The 17714-nt window shown below is 54.1% G+C and overlaps 5 protein-coding genes across 6 annotated transcripts in view; 3 read left to right on the top strand and 2 right to left on the bottom strand.

Moving 5' to 3' along the window:
* Window positions 1–1724, top strand: part of Tex264 (testis expressed 264, ER-phagy receptor) — a 43438-nt gene extending 41714 nt beyond the window's left edge. For both annotated transcript variants that reach the window (XM_048334504.1, XM_048334505.1), the window contains exon 8: window positions 1712–1724. The gene's annotated coding sequence lies outside the window, so the exon portion shown is untranslated. The remainder of the gene's footprint in view (window positions 1–1711) is intronic.
* Window positions 1725–5474: 3750 nt separating this feature from the next.
* Iqcf3 (IQ motif containing F3) lies at window positions 5475–7250 on the top strand. The gene is made up of 3 exons (XM_048334472.1): window positions 5475–5492; window positions 5966–6010; window positions 6858–7250. The coding sequence occupies exons 1-3, from the start codon at window positions 5475–5477 to the stop codon at window positions 7248–7250; spliced, it is 456 nt and encodes a 151-aa protein (XP_048190429.1).
* Window positions 7251–7983: 733 nt separating this feature from the next.
* On the top strand, window positions 7984–10389 carry Iqcf2 (IQ motif containing F2). The gene is given in 3 exon segments (XM_048334471.1): window positions 7984–8073; window positions 10013–10135; window positions 10138–10389. Coding segments are annotated over 3 exon segments (465 nt in total).
* Window positions 10390–11131: 742 nt separating this feature from the next.
* On the bottom strand, window positions 11132–13057 carry LOC125342348 (IQ domain-containing protein F5-like). Its single transcript, XM_048334470.1, has 2 exons — window positions 13054–13057; window positions 11132–11580 (listed from the first exon to the last, which is right to left on the bottom strand). Exons 1-2 carry the CDS (start codon window positions 13055–13057, stop codon window positions 11132–11134), a joined length of 453 nt encoding a protein of 150 aa, XP_048190427.1.
* A 1839-nt stretch (window positions 13058–14896) lies between these two features.
* LOC125342347 (IQ domain-containing protein F1-like) lies at window positions 14897–16952 on the bottom strand. The gene is made up of 3 exons (XM_048334469.1): window positions 16932–16952; window positions 15686–15796; window positions 14897–15331 (listed from the first exon to the last, which is right to left on the bottom strand). Exons 1-3 carry the CDS (start codon window positions 16950–16952, stop codon window positions 14897–14899), a joined length of 567 nt encoding a protein of 188 aa, XP_048190426.1.
* Between the last annotated feature and the right edge of the window lie 762 nt (window positions 16953–17714).

Here is a 17714-nt window from a genome sequence, read left to right as displayed (position 1 = left end):
TTGGCCGGTCCTGGGGCTTGAACTCAGGGCCTGAGCGCTGTCCCTGAGCTTTTATGCTCAAGGCTAGCACTCTACCCCTTGAGCCACAGCTCCATTTCTGCCTTTTTGGTGGTTCATTGGAGAGAAGAGTCTTCTGGACTCAGCTGCCCAAGCTGGCTTTGAACTCAATTCGTCCTCAGATCTCAGCCTCCTGAGTAGCTAGGATGACAGGCCTGAGCCACTGGCGCCTGGCATTCTCTGTCTGTCTGTCTGTCTCTCTCTCTCTCTCTCTCTCTATATATATATATATATATACATATATATGTATCTTAATTTGTTAATCCTGCCAGTTGCAGTTTTTTAATCTCCTTGTCATTTTCATCTCTCAGAAGTTCAACATGGGTCCTTTCTAAATAGCTTCCCTGCCTCTATATTTAACTTTTGGACCATATGGATTTCAGTTACAGTAACGGTTCCAATGTCCTTGTCTTCTGAATCTTGATATGTGGGTCAGTTTTGATTGACTGCTTTCCACCCACCCACACGCATTGCAGTCGGCATCTTCCTATCTCTTGGTAGGGTTGGGAATTGGTGACTGGATACCAGACACGGAATTTTACTTTGTCGGACGCTAGATATTTTGGCAGCCCTATAAATAGTCCTGTCCCATCTCCTCGCCCCCCCCCCACCATACACCCGCACCCAGAAGACTATGAAAACAGTTGGACCAGCGGGGCGCTGATGGCTCATGCCTGTCATCCCAGCTACTCAGGAGGCTGAGGTCTGAGGATCGCAGTTCAAAGCCAGCCTGGGCAGGAAAGTCTGTGAGACTCTAATCTCCAATGAAACCACCAGGAAACCAGAAGTGGTGTCGTGGCTCAAAGGGTAGAGCACCAGCCTTGAGTGCAAAAGCTAAGGGGCAGCTCCCCGGCCCTGGATTTAACCCCTAGGACCTGCGTGCATGTGTGCATGCATACACAAACACACACACACACACAAATACACACCGTAGACACAGCATTTTTTGGTTGTTTTGGTATTGTAGAAAGTCAAATCGAGGCCAGCCTAGATTTACAATCTTCCCTTTCACACTTCCTGCTTTTTTGTCTGGGGTTACAAGCGTGAGCCACTACCCCCAGCCTTCCTTCTTTATATATTTGGCAGAGTCTCACTGTGTTTTCTAGGCTGGCTTTGAACTCCATATCCTCCTCCCCTCCCCAAATAGCTAGGATTATAGGCATGTAAAACCATGCCAGGCTGCGAATAATTCCGTAGGGGGGAAAAAAAAGAAACCTACAGAATTACTAAAGCAAAGGGGCTGTACATTTTCAGCTTTGATGGATATTGCCAAATTACTATCCAAGAAATTTTTGCTGATTTACATTCTATTAGCATATAGTATTGTCTATTTCTCTCCTGCCTTGCCAGAATAAACGACCTGTCACTTACATTGCTCCCTTATTCTTTCATGGATGAGTTCAGACACCTTTGCATACGTTCAGAATATTTTTCTCCAACTGTTTCTTCTTCCTTTCTTCTTTCTTCTGTCGGTCCTGGGGCTTGAACTCAGGGCCTGGGCACTGACGTTCTACCACTTTGAGCCACAGCTCCACATCTGGTTTTCTGGTGGTTCAATGGAGATTAGAGTCTCACGGACTTTCCCGCCTGGGCTGGCTTTGAACCGCAATCCTCCGATCTCAGCCTCCTGAGCAGCTAGGATGACAGGCGGGAGCCACCGGCCCCTGGAACTCTTTACGTCTTTTTCATACGTGGATTCTTTTGCAAGGATGAAGGGATGATATTTCCAGCGTGTTAAGCCTTCAGCTGTGGGAATGTTTTTTTTTTTAATGAGTGAACCACATTCCTTTTAGTAACAAAATTACATAAAGGAAAGGTTTCCAAACAGCTGTTTCCCCAAAGCCTTTTCCTAAGCAAGCTGTGTGAACTCGGCTGACCGCGCGCGCCCTCTAGTGGACGGAAAATGCTGGTGCTTTCTTGCTGGGTTAAGTTGGTGGGTGGGTGGGGTCTGTGGGGATCTTTTAGTCCATTGGACTAACGTGGGTTGGGGTTGCCATTGTTAGACCTGGGTGATGAACTCCGAAGAGTTAGGCCATGGCGATCACAAATGGCCCATCTTCCGCACTGCATGACAGAGGTAGGCAATCTTCAAGCTGACAGAACTGTCTCATTCTTCTTTGTCTCTCTTTTTTCTTTTTTTGGCCAGTCCTGGGGCTTGAACTCAAGGCCTGGGCACTGTCCCTGAGCTTCTTGGTGCTCAAGGCTAGCGCCCTCCCACTTGAGCCACAGCGCCACTTCTGGCTTTTTCGGTGGATGCGGTGCTGGGGAATCGAACCCAGGGCTTCATGCGTGCCGGGCAAGCGCTCTACCACGGAGCCACATGCCCAGCCCTAGCACTGTCTTATTCTTGGCTTTCACAAATGCCTGCCACAGTACTTCCATCGACTGGGGTTTTACCCTAGTTGTGTGTGTGTGTGTGTGTGTGTGTGTGTGTGCCAGTGCTAGAGCTTGAACTCAGGGCCTGCCCTCTGTGTCTGGGCTTTGGTGCTACGATCCTCCCATCCTAGGATCCCCCACACTGTGTGTGTGTGTGTGGCCAGCAGCAGTCTGCTTGGCATATGTTGCTTTGGTGCCAACCTCTGCCAAGCACGGTGGGGCTTGGGCCAGGCCCATGTGGGTACCGTCTCTTCCAGACGGTTAGTCTTTTCCAGGAGCACTAGGAAACCATCTCCAACTAGAGGCTGGGTTCCACATTGAAATCCTGGTGAGAAGAAACCCAGTGTGGGGGGGGGGGCGGAGGGGAACCCTGGCTCTTTCCCCAGAAAGATCTGGACTGTGTGTGTGTGTGTGTGTGTGTGTGTGTGTCAAACATTCCAGCCTTCCCTTCTGCACATCACCTTTAGAATATCAACAATAAAGAAAGAATCAATACGCTGGGCAGCCGGTGGCTCCCGCCTGTCATCCTCGCTACTCAGGAGGCTGAGATCTGAGGATCACGGTTCAAAGCCAGCCCGGGTAGGAAAGTCCCTGAGACTCCAGATCTCCAATGAACCACCAGAAAGCCGGAAGTGGCTCAAAGTGGTAGAGCACCAGCCTTCAGCTGAAGGCAGCTCAGGGATGGCGCCCAGGCCCCGAGTTCAAGCCCTAGAATGGACAGACAACAAAAAGACGTAGAGCCCTCCTCCAGCCCTGGCTTCATGTTCTCAGCAGAACCCCAGAACCAGCTGGGAAGGCCCCCACAGCCCCTGAGGGTCAACACAGTACATGGCAGGGGGCGAGGGGCTCAGGGAACCTCAGCTGAGCAACAGAACAGGCGCACTGCCTCATGGGAAGGGGAAGGAGGAGGGGGAAGGGGAAACAGCCCAGCCAGAGGCCCCTCCCCCTCTGCTGGCCACTTCCTGTCACAGACTCCCCGCCCCCCCCCAACCTTCCTCCACTGCTGGGCCTGCCTCAGTGGTGCTGATGGGCCTCTGGCTGGCTCCCTGAGTCCAGGGCCCAGGTCTGAGGCTCGGGGAGCAGGCTGCGTCCTCCCGCAGGGGTTCAGGGGCCTCCCGGCCTCCCAGCCTGGGTGAGGATGGAGGTTTCCCAAGCTGATGGCGGCTGGCTGGCAAGACGTCACCAACCCCAATGTCTCTCGATGGCTTCTGTGAGAGCTGGTGAGGATAAAGGCTGCCACCATCCCTTCCTCCGCTTCCTCCTTTGACTCCTCCTGTTTCCTTTCCCTCTTCCTCCTCCTCTTCCTCCTCCTCTTCCTCCTCCTTCTCTTCCCAAAGCAGACAGTAAAGCACCCTCTGTCACAACCTTTTTTTTTTTTTTTTTTAATTTTGTGTCAGGCCTGGGGCTTGAACTCAAGGCCTGGGCACTGTCCCTGAACTTCATTTACTCAAGGCCAGCACTCTACCACGAGCCACAGCGCCACTTCCAGCTTTTTCTATATATGTGGTGCTGAGGACTCGAACCCAGGGCTTCGCCCATGCTAGGCGAGCGCTCTACCGCTGAGCCACAGTCCCAGGCCTGGAAGGTCGTTTCGCCGGGACTTCTTCAAGCTCTAGGAGTGGAAGACGCTGACCAGGCGCTGGCAGGTCTGGGCTCTGAGGGGTTAAGGGAAGCACGGGGAGATGATCTCCAGGGAGTCATTCTTTCTGCTCTATAAATGATCCAGATACGCATTGGAAATGAAATTAGACTCGGAAGGGGGCGGGGCCGTGGGAACATCTGCCAGCCTCGGGGTCTGGAGCCCCCGCCCCCCGTGGGGACAAAGTTGCCCCGCCCAGGTAGATGGCACCTGCTGTCCGTCAGTCAGCCACACAGCAGGTGGCAGGAAGAGGCAGGAAACCACCACCCACACCTTCACCACCCCCTAGCACCTGTCCTTCTGCCATCCTCAGGGCCTGTGCCTGCCACGGGGCAGGTGGAGGGGGTCAGAAGTCAGCTGGACACAGATCTGCACACCCTGGTCCCCTCAACGACCTCAGCCCCTCTGTCCCTGTGGGCTCGGGATGCTTTCGCTGGGCACAGGATACACCCAGAGTTCTTCTAGCTGGGTGCCGGTGGCTCACGCCTGTCAGCCCGGCTACTCAGGAGGCTGAGATCTGGGGATCGTGGTTCAAAGCCAGCCCAGGCAGAAAAAAAAAAAATCCATGAGACTCTTACCTCCCAAATGAAAGACCAGAAATGGCACTGTGGGGTTCAAAGCGGTAGAGTGCTAGCCTTGAGCAAAAAAAAAAGCTCAGGGACAGCACCCAGGTCTTGAGTTCAAGCCCCACGACTGACCAAAAAAGGAGTTAGTCTAGCATGGCGCTGACCCCTGCAGCTTTGTAGCTGGTAACACCCAGGCCCTGGCTGAGGCTAATTTCCTAGGTACGACCTGATCTAATGTAAAAATGTGCTCAGTGTGAGATTCAGCTCTGTGTGTGTGTGTGTGTGTGTGAACAAGTGTAAGGCGTAGAAAGCCAATGTACTAAATAAAGACCCCCAAACTGGGTGGAAGAGGGCAACTTTAATATTAGGATGGAGGAATGCCATCTTCACTAAGCGCGACCTCACTTTTTCTAGTTTTCTGCCATGGTGACCTTCTTCCTTCAGCAGGGTAATTCTGTGTTGCTTGTTTCTTTGTGTCACTAATAGGGCTTGGATTCAAGGCTTGGTGTTTCTTCTTCTTTGGCTCGAGGCACACGCTACCACAGGCCCATTTCCGCCTGGTTCACTGGAGGCTAAGCGTCTTAGGGATTTTCCTGCTCAGGCTGGCTTTGAACTACGATCCTCAGAGGAGCTCAGCTTCCCGAGTCGCTAGGACGACAGGTGTGAGCTTCATCTCTCAGCTTTGAGCTTAGAACACATCCCCTGGTCCCGGAATTCATAAGCAGCCTTGTGACATCATAGCCATGGCCTTGGTCACCACTGGGGCCATCGCTGACCGAGGTCAAGGAGCAGGACCTCGAGGCCGATGACCCCTGAGCCTCTCTGCCCAGCCCACCATGGGCAAAATCTATTGTGTAAGACTCTCAACTCCTCCTCTGGGGTGGCAAGCTGTCCCACGTCCACGGAAGCTGAGGAGACTCCGACGCAGCGGGGGGGGGGGGGTGGGGAGGGGGAACTTTACCCAGAAATCACTCTTCACGTCTTTTTCATTTTAAAACATGTTTTGTCAGTCGTGGGGCTTGAACTCAGGGCCTGGGCGCTGCCCCTGAGCTCTTCAGCTCAAGGCTAGCGCTCTACCGCTTGAGCCACAGCGCCACTTCTGGCTTTTTCCATATATGTGGTACTGAGGAATCGAACCCAGGGCTTCATGTATAGGAGGCGAGCGCTCTACCCCTAGGCCATGTGCCCGGCCCCTGTCTTCTCTTGTTTTGGTACTGGGGATGGGACCCAGGACATTGCCCTTGCTAGGCCCGGGCTTTGCCACTGAGCCCCATCTGGGTTTGTCCTCCCTTCTGACCTGTCCCTCCTCACCCCATTGTGCTTGCAGAAGCCTAAGCCAAAGGACGCACCCAAGAAAACCATGATAGTAAAGGTAGGTGAGACATTGAGACCGTTTGTGTCTATCACCACAAGTCCTTGCCAATGGAGCAATCGTCTTTGATTCCCCCCCGCCCCCAAAATGAGCTCTGCATTGCACTTCTTTTTTCTTTTGGTCAGTCGTGGGGCTTGAACTCAAGGCCTGACCGCCGCTCTTGAGCTTTGGTGCTCAAAGCTAGCTCTCGGTCTTCAAGCCACAGCTCTACTTCCAGATTTCTGGTGGTTCCTTGGAGTCTTATGGCCTTTCCTGCCCAGGCTGGCTTTGAACCGAGATCCTCCGATCTCAGCCTCCTGAGTAGTTAGGATAACAGGCTTGGCTTAGCATTGGACTCTTGGAATTCTGCTTTTCTGGATCTCGGGAGGTCCAGGTGTGTGTGTGGCGGGGGGGGGGGGGGGGGGGTAGAAAGCTAAGATGAGCACTGTACAGAAGCGAGACCTAGCTTGACCTAGCTTGAGAAACAGCGGAAGGTGGGCGAGCCGGGGGCTGGTGGCTCCCGCCTGTCCCCCTAGGCCCCTCAGGAGGCTGAGATCTGAGGATCGCGGTTCAAAGCCAGCCAGCACAGGCAGGAAACATCCATGAGACGCTCACCTCCCATGAACCACCAGGAACACCGGAAGTGGCTCAAAGTGGTAGAGCGCTAGCTTTGAGTGGAAAACGCTCAGAGAGAGCACCCAGGGCCTGAGTTCAAACCCCATGATTGACTCTTCCCCCCCCCCATCCCCCCACCCCAGCCAGCCAAAGTCCCCAGTTGGCCTCCAACTGTGATCCTCAACTCTCAGCCTTCTGGGATCTGAGGCGGGCTGACCCATGTCCTGGCTGCCCTTGGCTTTTTCTCGGTCAGCCACCCGCAAGAACAACCCTGTGTAAGATCCTGGCAGCTAGGAAGATCCAAGCCTGGTGGCGTGGGGTACTGGTCCGTCGGGTGCTCCTGGTGGCAGCTCTAAGAGCGTGGATGATCCAATCCTGGTGGAGAGCGGCCATGTTCCGACGGGCGAGCAGCCAGCGGCAAGCCCTGCTGAGGGTGTACGCCGTCGAGGAAGGGGCGGCCGTGAAGCTCCAGGCCTGCGTCCGCATGTGGCTCTGCCGCCAGTACTTCTGCCGACTGGGCCACGCGCTGTACATGTTGCAGTCCGCCAACGAGGGGCTCTTCTTCCGGAAGGAGGACCCGTGGTCCGTCCCGGACGACGTGGCAGCTAGAGAGCCCGAGTTTCACATCGAGATCGTGTGCGTGTAACACACACACACACCCCCCCCAAGGCCTGCCGCCAGCGCGGGGGGGCCCGGGAACTCAATAAAGATGTCACACCCGGATGGATGGATGGATGGATGGATGGTGGGAGTCTCCATGATTGTCACAGAAATGCCCCTGGCCTGGGGTGGGGGGAGGGGGGGGACGACTGGGGAGGTGGCTTAGTGGGAGAGCGCTTGGCAAGCATGCATGAGGCTCTGGGTTCGATTCCCCAGCACCACATATACAGAAAACGGCCAGAAGTGGCGCTGTGGCTCAAGTGGCAGAGTGCTAGCCTTGAGCAAAAAAGAAGCCAGGGACACTGCCCAGGCCCTGAGTTCAATCCCCCAGGACTGACTAAATTAAAAAGAAATGTCAGTCCTGTCTGTCCTCTTCTATGAGGGGCAGAAGTGTGTGTTAGGCCCGTCCTGGAAAACGGCCCCTTTTCTCCTCGCGAAGCTCCAGGTAGACCCCCTTCTGTGTCCCCCCCCCCCCCCCCCCCCCGTTAGTCCAACACCTGCGGGATCCAGGTGAGCAGCACACCTGGGGACACATCTGGAACCTCCCTGACCCCGCCTCCTTCAGGCCGTGGGGGAGTCCCAGACGCTGAGGTCACTCCCCCTATATACCCCCCTCCCCCCACACCACACACACCGCCACTACTTACCACCCCACCACCACCAACAACCACCACTCTCTCGGCACCTCAGCCTTGCTTGGCCTGACCGCAGTCCAAAGCATGAAACTGCGTTCCCAGGCGTCCTACATTATAGACACAGACAAGCACGCCATGGCCCAGTCCCGAGAGCAGGCCTCTTACTTTGGGGGTGTCTGTTTCAGTCCTGGAGCTTGAACTCAGGGCCTGGGCTCTCTCTGTCCCTGAGTTTTTCTGCTCAAGGCAAGCGCTCTACCACTTGAGCCACAGCGCCACTAATGGGTTTGTTTGTTTTTTTCCTGGTGGTTCATTGGAGATAAGCGTCTCGTGGACTTTCTTGCCCAGGCTGGCTTTGAACCGCCATCCTCAGCTCTCAGGTGTGAGTCACCAGAGCCTGGCTCTAATCTCTGATTTTGTGTGGGGCCTTGTCTTCTAAGAGAAAGATCAGAAAATATTGACTTACCTGCAGCTGCTTTGCTGGCAGTATCTGGCTCGTGGATGGGACATTTACACACACACACACACACACCGTAAATTACCCTTTCTGCCAAGCTCCACGCCTGTCATCCTAGCTACTCAGGAGGCTGAGATCTGAGGATCCTGGTTTGAAACCAGCCAGGACAGGAAAGACTATAAGACTCTTATCTCCAATTAATGAGCAAAATTCCAGAAGTAGAGCTGTGGCTCAAGTGATAGAATGCTAGGCCCAGGCCCTGAGTTCAAATCCCAGGACTGGCACACATACACACATACACACCCCACCAAAAAAAAAAAAAAAACCCTAATCCCCCATGTCACAATGATATTATGAATTCATAGTTTTCCCTTCACTTATACTAGTCTCATGCAAGGTTTGGGGAAGCAAAGAAAGCAGGAGTAATGAACCATCTAGAAACAGGCCATGAGTGTTCTATTTTGCGTAAGAGATACCTGGATGGACCAGGCGATCTGGGGGGGGGTGGGAAGAGGGGGGCTGGGTGGCACCCCTGAACTTCACCATCGGTCTGGGGTGGGGGGAGGCGGCAAGGCAAAAGCATGACGTGCCTTTGTACAGAACCATACACAGAACGGACCGTCCCCCCTCATCCACGCCCTTCCTGTTTCATTGCAACGACAGACCAAGAACGCTTGCATTTTAATTATACACCATGGTGATAGAAAAGGAGACCCAGCACCGCAGCCCGTACAGAAGATGAAGGAATCAAAGGTGAGCGCAGTTCCACGCGGGTAATACACAGCACACACAGGTGCTCAGCACGGGCACCGGTGGCTCACGCCTGTCATCCTAGCTACTCAGGAGGCTGAGATCTGAGGATCACGGTTCAAAGCCAGCCCGGGCAGACAAACCTGAGCCTGATCTCTGGTTAACCAGTCCAATGGCAGAATGGGGCCAAGAACTGGGGTTTCAGGGGTTTCAGTTCAACGTGCCAGTGTGGGATTACAGTAGTGTGTGTGTGTGTGTGTGTGTGTGTGTTTGGACTTGAACTCGGGATCTACAAGGTGCCCCTTGGATTTCCTTCCTCCCCCATTTGCCCTGTGTGTGTGTGTGCACGTGTGTAACTGGACTTGAACTCGGGATCTACGAGGTGCCCCTTGGATTTCCTTCCTCCCCCATTTGCCCTGTGTGTGTGTGCACGTGTGTAACTGGACTTGAACTTGGGATCTACAAGGTGCCCCTTGGATTTCCTTCCTCCCCCATTTGCCCTGTGTGTGTGTGTGCACGTGTGTAACTGGACTTGAACTTGGGATCTACACCCCCATTTGCCCTGTGTGTGTGTGCGCGCGTGTGTAACTGGACTTGAACTCGGGATCTACACCCCCATTTGCCCTGTGTGTGTGTGCATGTGTGTGTAACTGGACTTGAACTCGGGATCTACACCCCCATTTGCCCTGTGTGTGTGTGTGCGCGTGCGCACGTGTGTAACTGGATTTGAACTCGGGATCTACACCCCCATTTGCCCTGTGTGTGTGCACGCGTGTGTAACTGGATTTGAACTCGGGATCTGAGGTGCCCCCTGGGTTTCCTCCCCCGCCCCCCCCCGCCCCCGCCCCCCCCCCCCCCCCCGCCCCCCCCCGCCCCCGCCCGCGCCCACGGGAAGCTTCTCCGTTGCAGACGGCCCGGCGGCGGGCGGCCACGCGGATCCAGGCGTGGTGGCGGGGCACGCTGGTGCGGCGGGCGCTGCTGCACGCGGCGCTGCGCGCGTGGGTGGTGCAGCGCTGGTGGCGGCGGGCGCGGCTGCGCGCGCGCGCGAGCGGCGGCGGCGGGAGGCGCTGGTGCGCTACGCACGCCGGGAGCGCGCCGTGGTGACGCTGCAGTCGCTGGTGCGCATGTGGCGCGTGCACTGGCGCTACCGCCAGGTGCTCGACGCCATCGGCGTCATCCGCGGCCACTGGCGCTGCCACAACTGCCGCGCCTGCGCCTCCCTGCGCGCCCACTGCGTCATCACCGCCACGCACCTGCAGTTCCACATCGAGATCGTCAACCACTGAAGGCGGCCGCGCGAGGGGGGGGCCCCCGCTGTGTCCCCCCAGTAAAGGTCCATGCTGGTCTCGTGTGTGTGTGTGCGTGTGTGTGTGTGTGCGCCAGGCCCGGGGCTCGAACTCAAAGCCCGGAGCCCCCGCTGTCCCCGGGTATCAAGGCCGATGCTCTACCACCAGAGCCCCCACTTCTAGCACTTTCCAGGGGGGGCCCCATGGCAGGTGAGGGTCTCAGCCGGGCGCCCGTGGCCCACGCCCGTCCTCCTAGCTACTCAGGAGGCTGAGATCTGAGGATCGCAGTTCAAAGCCAGCCCGGGCAGGAAAGTCTATGAGACTCTATTTGTTTGGTTTTTGTTGCCAGTCCTGGGGCTTGAACTCCGGGCCTGAGCGCTGTCCCCGAGCGTCTTTTTGCTCAAGGCTAGCGCTCTGCCACTTGAGCCACAGCGCCGCTTCTGGCTTTTATCTGTGTATGTGGTGCTGAGGAATCGAACCCAGGGCTTCATGCACACGAGGCGAGCGCTCTCCCACTAGGCCATATTCCCAGGCCCTCTATGAGACTCTTATTTCCAGTGAACCACCAGAAAACTGGAAGCAGCGCTGTGGCTCAAGTGGTAGAGCGCCAGCCTTGAGCTGAAGAGCTCAGAGACCCGAGTTCAAGCGCTCCAGCCAGACACAGAGAGAGAGAGAGAGAGAGAGAGAGAGAGAGAGAGAGAGAGAGAGAGAGAGAGAGAGAGGGCTAGGTAGCAGACCTGGATTATTCTTTTATTGGAAGGGCTATGCATTGCTGAACTTTGCAAGCCTGGGCACCCAGAGAGATCTGCAATTGAATACTCAAGCGGTTGCCTTTGATTTCATAGTTGCCTTGAATAAAGCCCCGGCTGTGGCAATTATGCCAGCGCCAGTACACCTGAATGATGCGGACGGCGTTCCGCAGCCGGCAGTACCGCTGGCGCACCCGCCACATCCGCACCAAGGACTGCAGCTTCACGGTCGCCCATTCCCTCCGCGTGTAGACCTCCAGCTCCGTCCTCCGCCTCCTGGCCAGCGTCTTGGCCAGGATCAGCCGCCACCAGGACTGGATGACCCACGCTCTGAGGGCTGCGTGCAGCAAGGCGCGCCGGACCAAGGTGCCCCGCCACCAGGCCTGAAGCAGCACGGCCGCCGAGTCTTGCGTCAGGGTGTTCTTCTCCGGGGGGGCTCCGGCTTGTGGGAGAAAGACATTGGGATGCTGAGGACACGGGAAATTCGGGGTGGGGTCTGCCCCAATCCTTGATCTCCCCTTTCTTGTTTTTTTGTTTTGTTTTGGTTGCCAGTGCCGGGCCTTGAACTCAGGGCCTGAGCACCGTCCCTGGCTTCTTTCTGCTCAAGGCTAGCACTCTGCCACTTGAGCCACAGCGCCACTTCTGGCTTTTAGCTGTATATGTGGTGCTGGGGAATCGAACCCAGGGCTTCATGTATACGAGGTGAGCGCTCTACCACTAGGCCATATTCCCAACCCCCAGGTAGGAAAGTCCCTGAGACTCCCATTGTCCAAACGAACCACCCCAAAGTGGGGATGGAGCTGTGGATGAAGTGGTAGAGCGCCGGTCTTGAGCAAAGGAAAACGAAGGGACAGCGCCCAGGCTCTGAGTTCAAGCCCCCAGTAGTGGCACAAAAACCACACCACAGTTCTCCAGGAAACACATACATTGATGCAAACACACGAAGACATGTTTTAGAACCAGCCTTCATTACTTCAGTGTGTGTGTGTGTGTCTTGAACTAAGGACTTTACTCTCTCGCTTTTTTCGCACAAGGCCGGTGCTCTACCACTTGAGCCACAACTCCACTTTTTGTTTTTGCTCGTTAATTGGAGAAAAGATCCTCACAGTTTCATCTGTCTGTGGGGTGAACGGTGACCCTCAGATCTCAGCCTCCTGAGGAGCTGGGACACCTGGTTTGAGCCACCTAGACTCTAGGATGGTTGAGTTCTACCCGTTCTTCAGCACTTCAAGTTCAGGGAGGGAAAAAGAAAATCACAGGAGGGGATAAGAGTACTCAGCCTAGCACTAGCTACGAGGTAGCATGAGACACCTTTCTGGCCTCTTCTAGAATGGGGGGGGGGGCTTCTCTCCCCCAGCTACTAGGGGAAACTTTACCTTCTCAGAGATTTGTTTTTTTGGTCAGTTGTGGGGCCTGAACTTGGGACCTGGGCGCTGTCCCTGAGCTTTTTTTTTGCCCAAGGCTCTATGACTTTGAGCCAGAGCGCCATTTTTTGTTTCCTGGTGGCTCACTGGAGATAGTCTCACAGTGGGCTTAGTGGTAGAGTGCTTGCCTAGCACGCACGAAGCCCTGGGATCGATTCCTCAGCGCCACATACACAGAAAAAGCCAGAAGTGGCGCTGTGACTCAAGTGGTAGAGCGCTAGCCTTGAGCAAAAGAAGCTCAGGGACAGCGCCTAGGCCCTGAGTTCAAGCCCAAAGACCTGGCAAAAAAAGATTTTTTAAAAAATCTCACAGATTTTCCTACCCAGGCTGGCTTTGAACCTCCATCCTCAGATCTCAGCCTCCTCAGTAGCTAGGATAACAGGCGTGAGCCAATGGCGCCCGGCTTCTCAGACAATTTTATAAAGCACTGGACACTCAGGACTTGGGGATGGGTAGCCAAGCCCTCGTAGGTTAGTATGGAACCAAATTACCCATAGTTAGAGCCTAGATGGTCACATCACCCTCCGGTCTGTGCTCTTCCGGCCGCCACTTCCATGGGAAGAGTGGGCAGGGCAGAGAGTGGTGACATCACAAAAACACTTATGATGTAGGAACCAGGCTGGCCTGGGACTCAAGGCACTCTAGCCTTTGAGCCACGCCTCCAATTCTGGCTTTTAGGTGGTTCCTGAGTCTCCTCCTGATTCCTGTCCCAGGCTGGCTTTGAACCGTGATCCTCAGATCTCAGCCTCCTGAGTAGCTAGGATGACAGGCGGGAGCCCAGCCCGACACAGCTTCCGAGTGTGACGGGATGGGATTACAGGTAGGCATTGGGACACCTGGCTCAGACTTTGATGGGATGTAAAATGGCCTAGTGGCAAGAGTGCCTGCCTCCTCTACACGAAGCCCTGGGTTCGATTCCCCAGCACCACATATACAGAAAATGGCCAGAAGTGGGGCTGTGGCTCAAGTGGCAGAGTGCTAGCCTTGAGCAAAAAGAAGCCAGGGACAGCGCCCAGGCCCTGAGTTCAAGGCCCAGGACTGCGGCAAAAAAAAAAAAAGACACAAAATCTTTAGCCAAATTTCCTTTTCTCTGCCCATTGCTTCCAGTAGCTTTCTATGTTGATGTCATCAGAGATAGGATGTAGATTTTTATGGAAATTTCCTATTTTTATAGGGAAAAAAAAACCTTGGTTATAACAATAAATTTCAGAGAAATCTGTATTCATTAGTGCTTGTTATTCTCTTTGATTTGTGGGGGGCTTTGGGGGGGTTTGTGATTATGTAAATGATACCCACCATATCATAGCAACACGGGAATGTTTCTTTTCCATTTTTGTACAGATTTTTATATTTTTATTTATTTGTGCTGGTGGTAGATCTTGCACTCGGGGCCTGGGTGCTGTTGCTTAGTTTTTTCCGCTCAAGGCTAGGGATCTACCACTTGGATTCACAGCCCCACTTCCGGTTTTCTGGTGGTTCATTGGAGATAAGAGTTTTGTGGACTTTCCTGCCTGCCTGGGCTGGCTTTGAACCATAACCCTCTGATCTCAGCCTCCTGAGTAGCTAGGATTACAGGCGTGAGCCACTAGAGCCCAGCTTAATGTACTCTTTGAGTGTCCTGTCTGCTATTCACTCCATTTGTAGTGTGTGTGTGTGTGTGTGTGTGTGTGAGTCCTGGGGCTTGAACTCAGGGCCTGTGCACTGTCTCTGAGCTTCCTTTGCTCAAGGCTAGCGCTCTACCACTTTGAGCCAGCAGTGCAGTGCCATTTCTGTCTTTTTGATGGTTAATTAGAAACAAGTGTATCATAGACTTTCCTGCTCAGGCTGGTTTCGAACTGAGATCCTCAGATCTCAGCCTCACTCCTAGCTTGTATGGCATCTCTTGAAAGTCACACAAGGACGTTTATACCGGAAGCCAGGCACTGGTGGCTCACACCTGTCATCCTAGCTGCTCAAAAGGCTTGAGATCTGAGGACCCTGGTTCAAAGCCAGCCCAGGCAGGAAAGTCCATGAGACCACCAGACAATGAAACCACCAGAAAACCAGAAAGTGGCGCTGTGGCTCAAAGTGGTAGAGCGCTAGCCTTGAGCAAAAAGAGGCTCAGGGACAGCGCCCAGGCCCTGAGTTCAAGCCCCAGGACTGAGAAAAAAAAAGAAGAGGAGGAAGAGGGAAGGGAAGTGAGGAGGAAGAAAGGAACCGGAAGAGGGGCAGCAGAGGAGGATTTCTCCCCCAATAGGGAAGGAGACAGGATGGCAGCCTTGCCTTGTCCTCAGAGCTAGTACCCGGCCCCTCGTGAAGCTTGTCAAACACCAGTCTGCAAAGGCCCCCCTTTCACTACTTTATGGGGAGGGGAATACACTCCGACACAACACAAGGCCCCGAGCCCAGCAGGATCTCCAGCTCCAGTTGCAGCTGGCTGGCGGAGATGCGGTAGTGACCCCTGATGACACCGCGAGCCGCGCAGGCGTGGTGGCACCGCCAGTAGGCCTGGATGACACGGACGGCCTGCAGCAGCTGGCAATAGCGCCGGCGGACGTGGCACATGCGGGCCCAGGACTGCAGCTTGACCGCGGCCCACTCCTCCCGGGAGAACGTCCTCAGGATCGCCCGCCGCCTCTTCCCCATCAGTTTCTGCAGCACCGTCCGCCACCAGCTCTGGATAATCCAAGCCCTGAGGGCCGCGTGGAGCAGCGTCCGGCGCACCAGGGCTCCCCGCCACCAAGCCTGGATCTTTACCACCGGTGCCTTTTCTTCCTGCTTGTCTGGATACTTGCAAGAGACCAAAAAAAGGCATTCAAGTCACACATTGGTGGCTCACGCCTGTCATCCTAGCTACTCAGGAGGCGGAGATCGGAGGGGATGGAGAAAGTCCACCTGACTCTTATCTCCAATGGACCGGCAAAAAAGTTGGAAATGAAGCTGTGGCTCACGCGGTAGAGTTCTATCCTTGAACACAAAAAGCGCAGGGACAGTGCCCAGGCTCTGAGTTCGAGCCCCCAGGACTGCCACCAAATAGAAACAAAAAAAGAAGCATAATGGAGTTTATTTCTGCTGTTAAGCTCAGGACCATGCAAGAGATTCCCAGACACAAACCCCAGGGCCCCAAGTGATGGTTCCTCCTACCTTCAGCTCCTCCTCTGAGGCTTCCGGTATGGGAGGTAGACCAGTTGACTCCTCCGTCTGAGGAGGCTCCTTTGTATCTTCATCTTCAGTGGGTTTATTAACATCTTCAAGCTGATCCTCCCCCTAGAATCAGTAGGGAGAGGGGAAGTAAGGGTGAGGCCGTTGTCCATCTTCATCACATTCCCCAGCTCCCATGGCTTCCCGAATGCTTCAGATGTCAGAAGCTCCCCTTGCTCTGTCTCCAGAAAGCTGCCAGGTCTGCCTCTCTCTTACCATTGGTCACACGTGGAATGGGTGTAGATGGTTCAAATCCCCTCAGGTCTCTGTTCCTGCAGTCATGGCAAAGGGCAGAAAGAGCAGAGCAAGGAGACCCGTGACGTCATAAGAACAACTATGACATAGACAACAAGACGGCTCCCAACAGTGAAGCCCCTTCCAAGGGGAGGAAAAAATAAGGACGATCACCCATTCTTTTCTACCACAAATGGGCCAAGATCTATCTTGAAAGCCAAGGCTCCTCAAGTCTCAGCCCAAAGACAGCCAGGCACTGGGAATAGCTTTTGATGGAAAAAGGGGAATTGATTTGGTGATTTTCAGTGCCTGTATACCTTAAACAATTACATAATTACACAAATTACTATTAAAGGAAATCATTAGTCTATATTACTGATGAGAAAGTATATCCTTTTTTTTCCCCACCCTAACATTGATGGTATTTGAACTCAAGGCCTCATGATTGGTAGGTGGTCCTTTACTGCTAAACCATGCCTGCAGGCTTTTTGCACGGGTGATTAGTAGTAGTAGTAATAGCACTGGGGCTTGACCTCAAGGACTGGACATTGTCCCTTCGTTTTTTTTGTTGCTGTTGTCAGTTGTGGGGCTTGAACTCTGGGCACTGTCCCTGAGCTCTTCAGAGGTTAGCACTCTACCACTTGAGCCACAGCGCCACTTCTGAGCTGACTTTGAACTACGATCCTCAGATCTCAGCCTCCTGTGTAGTTAGGATTACAGGCGTGAGCCACGGACGCCCAGCTTGTCCCTTAGTTGTTTCTTGTTTGTTTTTGCAGTCCTTGGCTTGAACTCAGGGCCTGGGCACTGTCCCTGAGTTTCCTTTGCTCAAGGTTAGCACTCTACCACTTGAGCCAGAGCTGCTTCTGGCTTTTTCTGTCTATGTGGTGCTGAGGAATCAAACCCAGGGTTTCCTGCATGCTAGGCGAGCACTCTGCGACTAAACCATGGTCTCAGCTTTTTGCTTTGTTTTGTCCATTATGGGGCTAGAACTCAGGGCCTGGGCGCTGTCCCTGAGCTCCTTTTGCTCAAGGCTACTGCTGTACTACTTTGAGCCACAGCACCATTTCTGGCTTTTTCTGTGATTAATTGGAGAGAAGAGTCTCATGGACTTTTCTACCCTGACTCTGAACTGCAATTCTCAGGTCTCAGCCGCCTGAACAGCTAGGATTGGAGGCATGAGCCACTAGTGCCCAGCTTATCCCTTAAACTGTTTTGCTCATGGTTGGCACTTTCCCACTTGAGCCAAACCTCCAGATCTAATTTTCCTCATTTCTGTCCCTAGATGTTAAATGCTACACACAGCCAATACTCTAAGAAATGCTCAGTGATGCTAGGTTCACGCCTGTCACCCTAGCTACTGAGGAGGCTGAGATCTGAGGATGGTGGTTCAAAGCCAGCCTGGGCAGGAAAGTCCATGAGACTCTTATCTCCAATTATCCACCAGAAAACAGAAAGTGATGATGTGATTCAAGTGATAGAGCACTAGCCTTGAGCTGAAGGGCTCAGGGACAGCACCCAGGCCCAGAGTTTGAGTCCCACCACCAGCAAAGAAAATGAAATGCTCACTGAATGGATGGATGGATTTGATCATGTAATATTGAGCCAGATTGCTTCCCTGGAGACTTGCTTCCCCCACCCCCACCCCCACCCCAGTCCTGGAGCTTGAACTCAGGGCCTGGGCACTGTCTCTGGCTTCTTTTTGCTCAAGGCCAGCACTCTGCCACTTGAGCCACAGCGT

This window comes from Perognathus longimembris, chromosome 26 (genome assembly GCF_023159225.1).
Source record: "Perognathus longimembris pacificus isolate PPM17 chromosome 26, ASM2315922v1, whole genome shotgun sequence".
NCBI classification, from domain to species: Eukaryota; Metazoa; Chordata; class Mammalia; order Rodentia; family Heteromyidae; genus Perognathus; species Perognathus longimembris.
The sequence above is the reverse complement of the archived record's forward strand: the minus strand, read 5'-3'. Positions and strand labels throughout refer to the sequence as shown.

What these genes read in the sequence shown, in the direction of transcription:
- Iqcf3 (XM_048334472.1), top strand. An exon ending in AGAAAACCATGATAGTAAAG is followed by an intron (nt 6,011 to 6,857) that starts GTAGGTGAGACA and finishes TTTCTCGGTCAG; the next exon opens with CCACCCGCAAGAACAACCCT.
- LOC125342347 (XM_048334469.1), bottom strand. Translation starts at nt 16,952, where the DNA reads ATGGACAAAACAAAGCAAAAA. An exon ending in TGGACAAAACAAAGCAAAAA is followed by an intron (nt 15,797 to 16,931) that starts GCTGAGACCATG and finishes GGGGAGGATCAG; the next exon opens with CTTGAAGATGTTAATAAACC. An exon ending in CCTCAGAGGAGGAGCTGAAG is followed by an intron (nt 15,332 to 15,685) that starts GTAGGAGGAACC and finishes GTCTCTTGCAAG; the next exon opens with TATCCAGACAAGCAGGAAGA.